Below are 15,439 nucleotides of genomic sequence, written 5' to 3'. Positions count from 1 at the left end.
ATTAGGATTTGAGAAAGGTCTATATAGGGATGTATTAAGCTTGTGTTCGAATTATTTTCTGCGTACAATAGCAGGGAGCAGGTGATGGGACACCTCCTGGTGAGCACAGTACCACATGCCCTTGTTTAAATTTTGAATTGATGAGAGAGAATCAATATATGTGTGTGTCAGATACTCATGTTTTTTAATACTTACTCCACAACCCCTTTATAAGTGTAATATACAATATCTGTTATAGTTTTGAAATTTAAATCTTTGGGCACTTGTGAGATTTTTCATAGAGAATCTTGTGTTTGAAAATGCTCTAGCATGCATAGTGATGGTACAGGTCCACTGGTTTAAAATGTACTAACGTTGTGTGCAGACATAATTTCTGGATGCAAGGGAATTTTTTTTTCAACTGTGTAATGTACACATGCTCTTTCTTTGGGTTTAATTGTCAAAATACATGCGAGTATTTTTGTGTATGTGCGCACATGTAATTGTCAAAAATACATGTGTTTAATACATTCAGATATATCATGACAATCCTTGGTTGTACAAATCCTATATATATTATACATTGTAATACTCATTCAAGTATACGTTATATTTATTTTTCTACATTTTAATGCTTACCAATGTACACTATACTGTAATACTCATTTCCACAAATATGGAAGTGTCGACTAAATTTAGAAACTCTTGATTACTTATGATCTATGGACCATTAAAATATTATAATTATGATAAATTGAACATTTGATCATTGAAAATGTCCATGAAAAATGAAATTATCCACGTAGCATTAACATGTTGACCTTAGTTTTATCCTCTGCCTTTCCATGTAAATTTTTTAACTATTATTTATGTCATAATGGTACATGGGTGACACGTTGACATGGTTCACATGTACGCACATGAAACCAATGAAGACTTTAAAAATAATTATTTAAATGCTCTTTATTTTCCAATGTACATGGTTATACATGGGTAACACATTGACGTGATTTCACACATACACAGTACATGGTGCATAAAGACTTTCAATACATAATATTAATATGTCTTGCATTATTGAAATTTGAAGAATTTAGACATGTACCACATATTAAAATTTAAAGAAATAGGTCATGTACCAACTATATATCAGTTCCACCTATGTGCCCCTCTATCTATACTTATAAAAAAATGCAAAAACTTATTAAGTCAGTGAACATCAGAGATTTGTACCACCTAGTTACCATTATGAATAAGGTACACCTAACCTAAATAGAGCACTAACATGAAGAGAAGAAAACAAGATAGAACATGTATTGATCATACCCATAACAAACAAGACTGTACATGCAACATGGAACAAATACAATTTATTCCACTAGAAAACTAAAAGCCTCATTATTTTCATTAACACATAACCCATTATTGATATTTTTTTTATCACATGACTTTTTAAATTTAAGTCATTCTGGTACAAGATCATCGGGTACACCAACTCCGACGGCCAGAAACCCTAGCATACCCCGATGGCCAGAAACCCAAGCTCCACGGCTGTACCTCCGCCTCGCCTACACTAGTACCATCAGGTACACCAGGCCAACGATCGACGGTGAAGGTTGTTCCCTTGCCATATACCTATACACGGTTTATTTACTTATATGAATTTCATAGATTCAAACTTTCTCTAGAAAACCAGAGAGATTTGAATGTGAAAACGAGCAAACATTTGTACCATCACAGATCATGATCAAGTAGCATAACCATAGTGTGCCAATTCGGAACACATCATGAACAAAAAGAGATTATTGACCATGAATTGTTGCGCATGAGCATACATGAATAGATCAACATCCACGAAAACAAAAGAATAGAAAAGCACACAAGATCTGATTAGTAACATATGTAGTGCTCTCCCCTATCCTTGGCCTTGTACTTGCCTTAGAGGTCGTAGTGCTCAGGCCAGAGGCCGAGCTCGACAACGATGTTGACGATCGAGAGCGGCTCAACAGAGTTGGTGATGTACGCCAGTAACAGCGGGGCCACATCCAGCCTCCAAATCATCGGGCTCGACATCTCCGGCAACAGCAACGGTGGCAGCAACGGCGATGCAATGACGGTGCTAGATCTTGCAACAACTCAGTTGCAGTCGTTTAGTAGTGAGATGCTCAGGTGAGGTCTCTTGGTAAAGGTGCTCTTGTACATATACAACGACGAGATGCTCATGTCTCCGTACATCACCCCCAGGCTCTGGTATGCCAGCAGCAACGTCATCCGCCATGGTTCCCTATGCAAACAACGAAGCCACATGGATCTGATGTAAGGGAGGTGGATCGGGCCACCGACAAGCATGACGACACTAAGAACCACATTAATCCTCTACTAGGATGACAGATCAGGCCATATCTAGGGAGGAAGTCAGCGGATCTGACAGCGGTTAGCCTAGATCAGCATGTTCCTCCACGCCACCATCAGTTGTACGTTGTCGTCCGTCTTTGTACAGCGTGGTCGGTAGCTATATATCCCCGCCTGCTATTGTATAGCATAGCCACTGCTGCCACCGCTATGGTTAGGGTATCTTAGGTCAGATCAGGAGCTCCCCCCATCGAGTATGGCTGGATAGGGCGAGATCTAGTCTACGACGACCCATCTCGGCATGGATCAGTGCTCTCACCAGAAGCCACGCGGGTACAGCTACATCTGCCCGACTGGAGTCAGGTACAACTGGTTCTGGGCGACTGGATTCCACAGCCTCACCAGAGGTCACCGACGGGGAGGAGAGAGAGAGAGACGGGAGAGGAGAGGGACAACAAGGGACCGAAATGAGGGGAGAAAGGGTAGCTTCCCCTATTTATTCTATACCCGGCCAATAGCAGTATGGTGGGTCCTACTTACGGTACATGTTACTGTACATATTTCTCTTCTCTCTTATCTGGTATAGTTGCTATCGCATGGGTCTCTAGATGTAAAAAATTGGGTTGGACAACTAGGATAATGGAACTCCTAGGTTCAAGAACTATATTATTCACATTTATAATTGACTTATATTTAGAATTTGATGAAGGAATAGTTGTTAGTACTACCGTGTGTAAAGTGTGTTGTTGTTGCATGGGTCCAGGTGAGGTCTGGCAAGCGCTATCTGGCGCATGATGCGCGTTGCTCGTGCCATGTGCACACGTCTGGCCGTAGACCCTGACGACGGCAAGCTGGCACCTCCCCGCGGCTGGGTTAGCCGTCTTCTCTGTGGGCGAGCCGCGAGCCCGCTTGTCACTTGGGCCCGATACTTCTTTTTTAACTTGGCCACGTTCCCGAATGTGCTATGATAGAGATGACAAATGACAGCTATAAGTAGTGTTATTTTATATCTATATCTGTTTGTTTTAGCTTGTTTATGATATACTTATGGATGAAAAAGAAGAGGTAAGTGTGAACCGAACTGTTCTTAATCCGGACGCGCGCAGGACAGCACGCGTACAGACCATTGAATTGCGCACTGGACGGTTCCAAATTATGTGCACCAAGTATTTGACAGTTGGGAAAGTAATTACTTGAAAATAATTACGTATGGAAATATTGTATGATGAGCTCAAAAATGGTTGATTGTACACTCTACAAAATATCACCATTTTTTTATGATTTCAATAGGAAATTTAGACGCTATTGACTTTTGTAAAGTTTATATGAACTTCATTTTCAAGTCCCCAAAGTTCAAACGGGGATGTAACGAGTGAGTATTACCAACCTCTGTATCACCAGGGTCTTTCATGTAGTGTAGGCTCGATAGCCCAACGTCATTTAGATCAAAACGCCGCGTCTGATAACCCCCGCTATGTCTGTCAACATGGAACTCAGGTTTGTTGATGCAATAGAAATGGCAAAGTAGTTGCTAGTTGTTCATTATTTGCTCACATCAAAATACATTGTTAGCATCACTTGAGTTTTCAAGTTCTCTTTTCTTTTACATGCTGTTGCCAAATTTAGTAATAATTTCTTGTATATATATATATATATATATGTAAGAAGAGAAGTTTGATTGAATGTAATCAAAATACTGTAAGAAGGAGATCTCTGCTGACCTTGATACTGTGAACAAAACAATATGTGAATAGTCATAGAATACATAAGCTGATCAACACGTGCAAATATTAAAGAGGTGTCGCTAGGGCGAACACGTAAAAAACGTGGTGGCAAAGTAGTTACATGCTGCCGAGCCCACTAAGGTTGATCCCCTGATATCGCACCCCATATAGCCTCCAATGAGGTTCCGATAAAAAGGGGCCTGGTGGTCGAACTGGTAAGTGCCACAGCAAATTTTGCCACAATGGTGTCTCACAACATCAGATACCCGACCACAACCAACGAGGACTTTTCCCTTCCTATGGTATATGGTATGGGTAGACGCGACGCAGACGCAGACATGAAGTCATCATCGAATCATGAATGATAGCTAGGCGAGCGACGGAACGCACAGCCTCGCACGTGTCCTGCGAGCTCTCCCACTCCCTGTGTACGACGACATGTGTTCTGAACCTGTCTGTGAGGCTGTGACGCAACCAATTAGCAAGCTTGTTTGCTTGCTGCTGCTAGCTGCTTGGTACATCAAGAGAAGAGATCACCATGGCCCTTTAATTTCTGATTAAATCTTTAGAGCTATAATTTTTCCGTTTTGATTCTAATTTTAATGATTCTTTTATCGAAATTCATGTAAAATCAAAATATACTCATCTGTCAAGTTATGATATTTATTAGGACTCATTTGACTTTCCATTTGGTATTAATTGATTCTTCTCTAGTATCACCGTTATTGATCGTAGTAGTGATTGCAGGACAACCAAAGTTCTGCGAGTGCTGCACAGGAAGCATCAGGAGCGAGAGGAGGATCCCGATTACAATCAAGACTTCGAAGGAAATTCCGGAGAAGATAAGTCATATCTTCTTGATCATATTGAACCTATGTTTTCAAATAATATACCTGATCAACTAAAATTGGACTTATTATCTCATGCGCTATGTATTACTCTTTTACAAACTACTTGTAATAGTTAATCCTATCAAACACATGTCATGTCTTTGAATATTATCATCCAAAATACATGTCACCTTAGGATTACCTGTCGTTAACTATATTAACATCGGATGATGTCATGATATCTAGCATGCTTAGGATTGAATACGTTTCCTTGAAGACGTCGCTTTTAAAACACCTCTCCTCGGAGATAAGATTACCGTTATCAATAATAACTCATATACCATAAATCCTTGATAGTTGTAAATTTTTTGATGGTTGTGAAATCCTTGATGTCATGTGGGATATGGAGGGTGGTGTATAAAGGTAGGTGAAAACTGATTTGGCAGGGGTGAGCAGGATAGTCCTCTGAAAGTTAGAGACTATCTCATACGTTGGGAGCTTGAGGTGATACTCATTGCCAACGCAGGAGATGCTTGCCCTGGTCGTTTAAGGACCGAGTCAGTTGCCTCAACATGCTTAGTCATCTCATGCAATCATATGTCCTGTATGGGCAGGACTTAACTTTGTCTTACACCGAACTGGGTTAGGCATCGTACTAAGAGGCTGAGAGCAACAATAGCCAAGGGTCCATCTATCCTGCTGTTTGGAGGTTTCAGAGATCGGCTTAGACTTAAAAAGAGATAGTAGCCTTCGGAACATGCAGCTCTGGGATTTGGCGTGTCCTGTGGAAAAGCCCGATAAGAAAGGTGTTTGAAGAGTCTCGGTATGATTCGCTCTTTCACTTCCAATGGATGGAGACTTAGCATATCGCGTGGGTAAGCTGTACAACCTCTACAGAATATAAAACTATTCGAATAGCCGTGTTCATAGTCATAGACATGCTAAGTATGACCCCATTTGACTAGACTCAAGGTGTGTATCTTAATGAGTGAGTGTGTAGATGAATTAATTGGAGACCAAAAAGATATTAGAATAGATGGACATATTGTTCTACATAGAACATAGTTTAAAATGATGAGATGGTAGTGATCAAGGACCATTTCTCCATTCTGAAATGGAAAGAAAGAAACTATTTCAAACATTTAGCATTATTTCCAAGTTTAAAAGAATTAAGAATTTCAGGGATCTCAATTTTGTGGTTTCACCAATGAACAGGAGGTGGAAGCAATTGTTGATATTTAGCACTGGTATCAACAACCTGGAAGCTTAAAATAGAGGATTGCTTGCCACCACCATCCCACAAGTGTTTAAGCTCAGCAATGTAATGAAGTTTATAAGGAATTAATGCAAAATATGATGCTATGACTGCAGTCCCTGTATAATTAACTAATGTTCATATTTCGAAAGCATTATTAGTTACCCAAAAAAAAGGCTAGTTCGCTAGTAAATTAGATGCTCTCAAAACTCAAAATAACCACAGCGACGTAGCTTCCTTTGCAAGAACAACTTCAGTTCTCTCCACACCCATAAAAATAGTTGTGAAATCTAATTGTTGTGGTAGGTTCAATATACATTTGCCAGGTGACTACCGCACAAGCAGCACGCTTCTCTCTCGCAGCCTCTTATTTCGATGGCATACGAAGTCAATATTACGCTGAAGGAGTACTGATTACGCTGGTGTATGAACACACATGCATTGTTCATGAGAAGTCAATGATTTACTGGACATAGGTTTTGGCTTCTGACAGATTGGTTAGTGCCTTATTTAAGGATAACAATGAGAGGCATATGAAGAAGGATAACGTCTCAAAGTTCCCACTACGTCACTAAAAAATAATCGTAGTGAAGAACTGCAAGGAAGCATTGTTCACCCCCTGACCATCAGTTGTATGCTAAACTCTATCTTTACCGTGGCCTCATGTATAGACCATGAATGCATTTTATTTTCTTAGTCATTATTCAAGTATCCTCTAATCAACTCAAACTATCATATTTCACTCCAAACAATACTGTCACTCGAAAGAAAATAGTATTGAATGTGATTTCGTTTTATTTTGTAATTAGTACATTAACTACAGTAAGTATTGAGCAGCCGTAATAAAAAAATCAGAAACTACGATGACTTGTGGACTGCAGGTACGTAATACCTCTAGAACAGCTGAAGTACATGGTAACTATAGTTCACATTATGATAATCCCTGCAAAGGGAAGTACACTCGTCATAGCAGTGAAATCTCTTCGTGGCAAGATGCTCTTTGGTCTTCTTCCAATCATATTAAAATCTGAAGGAAAAAAAAAACTCGCATGATTGTCAGTTCATCCCTGCTCATCAACCATTACTCATTACTGTTATAAGACTTGGACAATGTCAGAGATACCACCGTCTCTACATTTTGAGCAAATGTAATCAAAATTGTGCTTAAATTACTGTTGAAGTTGCTACAGTTATAAGAAACAGCACCATATATAGTAGAAAACTGTAATATAGGTAGCTAAATAATTGTTGTGGTCTGGTGCTTCATAAAGTATTACATATAATCGAAGAGCTAAAACCTGTAACATTTTCAAAGGGCATAGACTGAGATCACTTTTTCAAAGGGCATAGACTGAGATCACTAAACGTGACACTATAAAAGGCAACCTTGTTTAATTTTTGTGGTCTGATGCTTCATAACATATTACATATAATCCAAGAGCTAAAATCAGTAACACTTTCAAAGGGCATAGACTGAGATCAGTAAACGTGACACTGCAAAAAGGCAACCTTGTTTCTAAATTGATGCAGTTTAGTAACTGCACACTGAAATTGTTCCTCCAGCCACTTTCATACTACCACAGGCAAGTACATCGCAAGATGTTTAAATAATAATTGGCTGGAAATATAGAAGAATCTATCATGGTGCATAGGAACAGCACCAGAGTGTGCAGGCCATTGGTATACCTGAAAATCAATAGCTCGCTCCTATAGTTGGCAAAGCTAGCAAAGGTTTAAAGCTGATTACTTGCAACAATGTTAATAATTGGAAAGACAAACACGGTAAGTAAAAAAGTATTGAATGTTTGACCTCTTGAAAATAGTACTGCAAGTATGCAACTAATAGGAGGATGTAAAAAAAGACTGAAGGACTGTTATTGCAAAAGAAACATGACCTGCGTACTTACATTTTTAAGCAAGTCCCTGGAAAATGATGACATACCATAAGGATCTCGGGTAGGTACCACTATGTCATCATATGGGTAGGTACCACTATGTCATCATATAAAATCATGAGGGTTCGAAGATAGCATCAACTAATTGTTTATGCATTACAAAGAAATGGAGGTTGATACGTTGAGCAATTTATAGGGACACAATCGAAGTGTAGCAAACAATCCATACATCTACTTATAAATGTAAGCAAATATATATTCATTTCGTTCAGCAAAAAACTGACTCAGATTCATATATGCAAAACCCTATTCCATCGTGGACATAGCTACAACATATCTGTGTCAGGTATATCACTATTTCATTGTGGTAGCCTCTGCCATAGTTGTGAGGGCTGGTAAAACCAGACAACTCCTAAAATCCCATGACACAAAGCTCCAAATGCAAGAGGAGAAAGTACCTGAGCACTGCTCAACATTGCTTGGATCCCTTTGTGCATTTCCATGGACTCCTTGCACCAATCAACCCACAAATAATCCATACACTAAAAGGACATTAGGGCCTTGTTCTGAACTCTGAAGTCCACTCTCCACATTGTAAGTGCATGACCAATTGAGCATTTAGGGGCTGTAACAGGCCAAACCAAAATTTGGTTTTTGGCCCTAATAGGCCAAACCAAAATTTGGTCAGATGCCAAATTAGGGCAGTGCCAAATTTTGGCCACCAAAATGACGTTTGGTTTGAGGCCAAGCTAAAATTTGGCCGGCCAAAAATTTTAGTGAACGATTTGTCCGCCCGAGATTTGTCCAGAAACGCTATAAAAAATTTTGGCCAGCCAAATTTTTCGGGACATGACCAAATTTTGACCTCAAACCAAACGGAGGCCTAATTTTCAGAGCATGGCCAAAATTTGGCTTGGCTCCCTTTGGCCCCTAACCAAACAGCCCCATAGTTAAAAAAAGGAACATATTAGTCTAACATCATAGTTCATAGAGCATGACCAATAAATGTACGAAGCAAACTGATCTGAGTCCTAAGAAATCACATTATCGGAAACATGGTTGCATCAGTTCAATGAAGGAAACCGTATATTGGAAGTTGTTGTAAGATGTAAGCTGATAATTTGCATCTCATCTAGAATAAAAAACTGGCATATAATAATCATTTATACTCCAAAAATCAAGGAGTAAAAATAGTTTACTTGTATAACAGGGATTTTCGAGTTAACTGCCGCAGCCATTGGCAGCTGTTGTAAGATGAAAGGTGACATTTCAGATCATCTAGGAACAAAAGCTGACATAGTATAATCAAATAGTATATTACTTCAAAGATCAAGAAGCAAAAAAATTATTTGTGTAACATGGATCGGTCCATTTAACTGTAGGAATTGCAGGTTGTCAACCATACTCTATTCATGTATTCAGAAGCTAACATGTTTATGAACGAAATTACAAAACAATGCAAGGAGATGGACACAGATGTCCGGTGTCAGTATATCAGACGAAAGTACTACCTCTCAAGTCGATTCCTGCTAAAATTCTAAGAAAATAAAATAGAGATGCACATACCTCTAATTGATTTGAGTACCTGGCTGATGTTGACGTGTTGGTGCAGTAAAGCCACACGAATGGGAGCTGCAGATTGAGCGGATGATACAGGCCATGTAAGCACCCCATGGGACGGACTGGCAGCGACAAACCTCGGCGGCCACCGGCGTACATCAGCGGAGAGCGAACGCCCCAACAGTAACCACTGCGAAGCACGCCCAAATCAGTGGGTGCGATAGGGAGATGAAAGGGCAGTGGAATCGAGCAGGCTGTGGAATCACCTCAAGGAACAGACGGATGGAGGTGGGCCGCAGCTGGCCGCGTAGTCGAGAGGCCACCTCAGCCCTAAATCGGGCACGGAAGAAGCGTCGTCGCTGGGAGGGGGGCGCCATCGCTAGGAGCGAGGAGATGGGAGCGGAGGAGAGCAACGCGAGGAAGAATCGGGAGGGGACGTGGAGGTTGACGAGGGACATCGCGGACGGTCGGCAGGCTCGGTGGGGAGGGGAGCCAAATATAGCGCTTGGTGGGCGATTTTGCCCCTGGATGCCGCGAAGAGGCTTCCATGGGGGAGAAGGTAGCGGGGCGGGAGCGGGAGAGGCCGGCAGGGACGTAGGCGGCCATCGCCCTTCAGGGAGGAGAAGGCAATACAGGTGGATGGCGACCATCGTGCAAACTGACGCGAATACCGCCGGCGCAGGGGAGCCCAGAAGAGGTACGCGGCGCGGGAGGCGACTGAAGCCCAGGGCCGCCTCGGCTATGCACGCCCGCTTTCTTCGACTCCACGCTCCATTGAATCGAGGCTTGTACGAGGCCGCGCGTCATCGGCACAGGGGGCGCGGGGTGTAGCGAGGGAGAACGAGGTGGCGGGATCGAAGCGGGGCACCGAACCGCGAGGAACAGGAGGAGTCCAAAAAACGCGCGATAGGTGGCGTGCTTATGGCTCACGATTCTCGAGTCAAACGGCACGAATTTGCTTGAGCACCGATCTGACGGCTGATGTTTTGCTAGTGACGTGGCTCAATAATAGCTCGAGAATCTTACGTGAATTCGGTACGAAAAATTTGATAGAGATAGCTGCATAGAACCATACCTCTACTACAAGTAACAGCAAACAACTCTTGCAATGTTTCGATTTCCATCTGTCTCACCAGGGTTCAACCTGTGAAGAGACAATATCTGAGATCCCAACCAACATTTCTCAATTGCAGATCGAAGGTGGGAGAAGAACAGAATTGTGTGTGCACAAGCTCTTCAATTGAATGTTCCAGTCGTGGGGCAAAAAGAAAAAAAGAAATCTAACACCGTAAACCGCCTCACTACCTAGCACGTTATACTATCACGCATAATGATTACATTTACATATCAATAATGCCAACGTCATGGTTGGCATTATATGCCAGGCAAGAAGTTTCCTCTAAACGGAGACCGTCCGTGGCTTTGCGCCCATCTTCTTCCACGACACGCTCGGCATGATCTGAGCCGTGTCGACCCTGTCCTTGTACTGGATGGCAAAGTTGAGAACCGAGTCAAGCAGGGAGTCCGAGAGCAGGTGAGGCACCAGGCCGAGTTCGATGAGCTTCGTGTGCTTGGCATTGTAGTAGTGCTCTTCGGCTTCTACTCGCGGGTTGGGCACCGATTTGGTCTGCACATCCAGTCCGAGCTTCGCTCCAGCTGCGGTGACCAGCTTTGCTAGCTCGTTGACGGAGAACTGCTCGGTGAACTGGTTGAAGACTCTGAACTCGCCAGGTTTGGCTGGGTTGGCTATTGCTAGCTCAACACACTGCACAGTGTCCCTGATGTCCAGATATCCACGGGTCTGGAGGGTACAGAACAAAAAGTTTGATCAGTAAATTTACGCCACTTAGCTGACTTAAAATTAATTTAAAGTGGTAACTGAAAGTTTGATAGGTTCTTAGATTGTTCCTTTTGCATGCGATATTTAAATAACAGTATTCGCATCTGTGTGATCTTCAGGGTAATGCACTCATAAATCTTTAAACTACAGGTCACCAAATAAATGTGTTGGAGCAGTCGAACACGGTTTCACTGAGCCGGCCCGAGTTCGAGACGCGGCATCCTCTTAATGAAATCCCAAGAGGACGTCCTCCCCCTCGGTGCTCTTTTTTTTTTAACTGTGTTGGAGCAGTTATCAAGATTCAGGAAAAAAGAATCATATGAACTATGCTCCGTTTCAGTATTTGCTGAGATGAGCTACAGCCTACATGATTCACAAATCATTATCCAGTTTGTAGTCCCAAGATTTATGACAAAGTGCAAACGATGATTTCACATCCTAGGACCTAAGTTAACAAGAACTAAATGGTATTTTTTACCTAAAAAATTATTGATGGATACTAACAATTTCAACCAGTCGGTATTTGTGAAAAGAGGGAGGAACATTAACATGACAGACTGCATAAAGGAAGAAAAAAAATCAAATGTGTAATTCCACACATGGCACTGCAAGAGAGATACCTGACCACCTTTTCCGTAAACTGTAAGTGGATGCCCTACAGCAGCCTGAACACAGAACCTATTTAGTGCTGTCCCAAAGACGCCATCATAGTCAAACCTGTTGGATAGCTCTTCATGCATTGCAGTTTCATCTGTTCTAACTCCATAAACTACGCCTTGGTTAAGATCTGTGGCCCTTATACCCCAAGCCTTGCAAGTAAATGCTATGTTGTGGGAGTCATGCACTTTGCTTAGATGGTAGAAGGAGCTCGCTTGCTTTGGGTAAGGCAGGGTGTCGGTTCTTCCATTGTGGGTAATAGTGATAAACCCCTCCTCGATATCAATATTAGGTGTTCCGTACTCACCCATAGTTCCTAGCTTAACCAGATGGCACTCTTCACTGTACTCCTTAATGGCAAACAAGACATTAAGTGTTCCAACAACATTATTATGCTGGGTGTAGACTGCCCGTGAACGATCAATCATAGAGTATGGTGCTGATCTTTGCTCACCAAAGTGGACAGCAGCATCTGGCTCAAAAGACTTGAAGGCTTCTGAGAGGAATTCAAAATCACATATGTCACCAATATAGAGCTGAATTGTCTTTCCAGTGAGAGACTTCCATCTACGGATGCGATTTTGGATGGAAGCTATGGGAGTAAGGGAATCAAGACCAAGCTGGTGATCAAAAAGGCGACGAACAAGATTGTCAACAATAGCAACCTCGTGACCTTTGTTGGAGAGATGAAGAGCTGTTGCCCACCCACAGTATCCATCTCCACCAATAACCATTACTTTTTTAGGTTTGGAGGATGAATGTCCAGATGCTTGCTGGCTACTGGTAAGAGGTGTTTGTGTCTTTCCTTGTACAGCAGCACTAGAGCGGGTAACATATGATTTCCTTTGTCCCTTGGAACAAGATTTGAGTAACAGATTTGAAGATTTCGAATTTTGTAACTGGACAACATTACGGCAATAACTAGGAGATCCTGAGGATGTCTTAACAGCAGGAGATGGGCTGAAACTACAGTTGATGATCAAATGTGCCATTCTCATAATATTTTCTCTTCCAGTGCAAAAATGTAGATGCCCTACACCAGCAAAGTGATTAGTAAAGGAGGGAGGAGAAGTAGCTACAAGATATAATATCATTACAATGTGACAGTGACCACAACATGAACAGCAAAAATAAGTAAGCAGGTTGAAACCAGGACTCCTTCGATTGAGAACATAATCCATATTAGCCCTATGAACTTTTCTCCAAATATAGGTTGTTGTACAGTTTGAAGGTACATTTACCTCAATTACCTATCACAATCTTTTCGAACGATTGCTTAAGCTGATATGCTCCCATCAGTAAATGAGACCTCTTTCCCATTCTCTCTCCTCCCACATCATATTTAAGAGAACGGTTGGTAAAGTTTGGGAATAAAATAATTGAACCAAGTTAATTTTGTCTTACTCCTTAATTCACATGCTAAAGCTGAAAGAACTTAAATTTCCAACAAAAGGATGGGATTGCTATAGTTCTAGTGCAACTATATATAAAACGAAAAGGAGAGTACCAAGTGTTGTATCTAAAAAAACGAGAAGGAGAGTAAGACAAAGAAGTAAGCCAATCATTAATCAGCTAATGCTTCCAATCTGCAGCTCTGCACACTATGTTCAGCAGAAACTAACAGAAGGCCTTGATGAAGGGAGCAGTACAGAGAGGCACGCCTACTGCTGAACCTAAAGATAATGCCAAGATGCAAACCGTCAAGCGGCGCGGGCACGCCCTCACCTCACCCGTAACATATGCTTTTGCCGCAAACGGCAAGAAGCCCAGGCCTGTCTAAAACTCACTTATTTGCGGCTCTCCTTCACCCAGTTCACCCAATCAGGACCAGCTCCACTACAAGTGATCACCGGCATACAGAGCCCTCCCCCCACATAGTTGGGCCGCAGCTATACGCATCTCCATTTTTTAGGGGGTTTTTTTTTTTTTTGACGGGGAGCATCTTCATTCGCACCAGAACCGGTCTACCGACATTTCCACAGACGAGAAATCCATCCTATGCCGATTCCACACCAGCAAGAACAAAGAAAACCGCAAATCTTTCTCCACCGGGGGCGGACTTAACGCGGGGCATTGGGGTTCAGTTGAACCCCCCAAAGGTTTTGGCGAAAGCAAGCTGCTATCACTACACCACCAGGCAAAGCAAGCAAGCAAGCAAGCGAATCCGCCACAAACTGGACGGATCGGGGAATTCGCCCAAGGAATAAAGATTTGCATTAGGGTGCTCCCAGGAAAAGAAAAGAATCCGCAGAACAGAACGAGCAATCCATCCGAGCAAGCTAGCGATTCCTTACCAGCCAAAGGAGGGATCAACCCACGTCCGGATGAGTCTCCACTCCCCACCAATCCTGGGGGGACGACGACGACTACGAGGGTGAGGGAGAGAGGATTGGATGGATAGCAGCGGGAGGGGGAGTGAAGAAGAGAGGAGCGGGTGGATATTCGGCGGAGCGATTCGGATCAGCTGCGGCAAGCGCGCTCCGGCAGCGCAACCTGGCGGCAATCCTGGCCGCCCGCCAATGAATGAGCGGTCAGGATCGCTCCATTTGCTATCAGCAGAACAAGACGAGCCAGTAGCGTCGTGTTACGTGTCCTCTAACTCTAAGGCCGTTTGGATATGAGAGGTGGGAAAGGGGAAGAGAAATGGAGTAAAAATCTTTTACCGTGTTTGGTTTGGAGGATTAGGAAATGAAAAGGGAGAAGTAATATGATATAATGTTTTTATTTCTCATTGTTTCTATTTTATTGGGAGGGGTGGGTGGGTTGTAAGTAGAATATGTACTCTCCTGTATATTGAATTATTCTCTAGTTCTGACCAGTGCAAAATAAATATTAGAAAGAAATATGTATTCGTATTTTTATTTCTAACTTTAACCTTTTATATCTCAGTCTATATCTTTACATTAGATGCATCCAAACGCCTAAGGCTAAGCACAGGGGACATAACGTGTGATAGCCACATCCTTCGGCCAATTGCATTTCATCTGCACCGGATTGTAGCTGTATGAATCAATCGTCAAAAAAATTGATAAAACCCAAAACAATTGACAAATATATGTGCCAAGTGACTAAGTACAACTTTACATATTAGTGACAATAAAGTTATAGTAACGTTGAAATTAAAGAAACACGATCCTATATCTTCCTTTCTAATGCTACTCTCTTTCATAAGTGAGGTAGTAAGGCAATGGATGTGTTGCCGGTCACATGAACCAATAAGGGTGGTTGGACAATGGCTAACGGGAGGGTTCGTAGATAGGGAAATCATTCGATGAGTGTCGATATAAAGAATATAGAGGTCTTCCACCGGGATGGCTCGCAACGGCCGGTTTTGGTAGTATCAAATT

General features: G+C 42.2%; 2 protein-coding genes across 3 annotated transcripts; both read right to left on the bottom strand.

The window, feature by feature from the left end:
* Positions 1 to 6,895: 6,895 nt before the first annotated feature.
* On the bottom strand, positions 6,896 to 10,444 carry LOC133885607 (uncharacterized). Of its 2 annotated transcripts, XR_009903245.1 has the most exons (5): positions 9,862 to 10,444; positions 9,671 to 9,785; positions 9,602 to 9,627; positions 8,494 to 8,965; positions 6,896 to 7,167 (listed from the first exon to the last, which is right to left on the bottom strand). XR_009903245.1 is itself a non-coding variant. In XM_062325337.1 (4 exons), exons 1-4 carry the CDS (start codon positions 10,243 to 10,245, stop codon positions 8,849 to 8,851), a joined length of 642 nt encoding a protein of 213 aa, XP_062181321.1. In that variant the 5' UTR covers positions 10,246 to 10,444; the 3' UTR covers positions 6,896 to 8,848. The 2 variants fall into 2 exon arrangements, 1 of the variants encoding a protein (XP_062181321.1); XM_062325337.1 differs by having other exon boundaries at positions 6,896 to 8,965.
* Positions 10,445 to 10,804: 360 nt separating this feature from the next.
* LOC133884376 (UDP-sulfoquinovose synthase, chloroplastic-like) lies at positions 10,805 to 14,544 on the bottom strand. The gene is made up of 3 exons (XM_062323761.1): positions 14,387 to 14,544; positions 12,056 to 13,125; positions 10,805 to 11,396 (listed from the first exon to the last, which is right to left on the bottom strand). The coding sequence occupies exons 2-3, from the start codon at positions 13,088 to 13,090 to the stop codon at positions 10,995 to 10,997; spliced, it is 1,437 nt and encodes a 478-aa protein (XP_062179745.1). The 5' UTR covers positions 13,091 to 13,125; positions 14,387 to 14,544; the 3' UTR covers positions 10,805 to 10,994.
* Between the last annotated feature and the right edge of the window lie 895 nt (positions 14,545 to 15,439).

This window comes from Phragmites australis, chromosome 11 (assembly GCF_958298935.1).
Source record: "Phragmites australis chromosome 11, lpPhrAust1.1, whole genome shotgun sequence".
NCBI lineage: Eukaryota > Viridiplantae > Streptophyta > Magnoliopsida > Poales > Poaceae > Phragmites > Phragmites australis.
The sequence above is the reverse complement of the archived record's forward strand: the minus strand, read 5'-3'. Positions and strand labels throughout refer to the sequence as shown.

What these genes read in the sequence shown, in the direction of transcription:
- LOC133885607 (XM_062325337.1), bottom strand. Translation starts at nt 10,245, where the DNA reads ATGGTCGCCATCCACCTGTATTGCCTTCTCCTCCCTGAAGGGCGATGG. An exon ending in CCATCCGTCTGTTCCTTGAG is followed by an intron (nt 9,786 to 9,861) that starts GTGATTCCACAG and finishes CGTGCTTCGCAG; the next exon opens with TGGTTACTGTTGGGGCGTTC. An exon ending in GGTACTCAAATCAATTAGAG is followed by an intron (nt 8,966 to 9,601) that starts GTATGTGCATCT and finishes CTGTTTGGTTAG; the next exon opens with GGGCCAAAGGGAGCCAAGCC.
- LOC133884376 (XM_062323761.1), bottom strand. Translation starts at nt 13,090, where the DNA reads ATGAGAATGGCACATTTGATCATCAACTGTAGTTTCAGCCCATCTCCT. An exon ending in TTTACGGAAAAGGTGGTCAG is followed by an intron (nt 11,397 to 12,055) that starts GTATCTCTCTTG and finishes TGTACCCTCCAG; the next exon opens with ACCCGTGGATATCTGGACAT.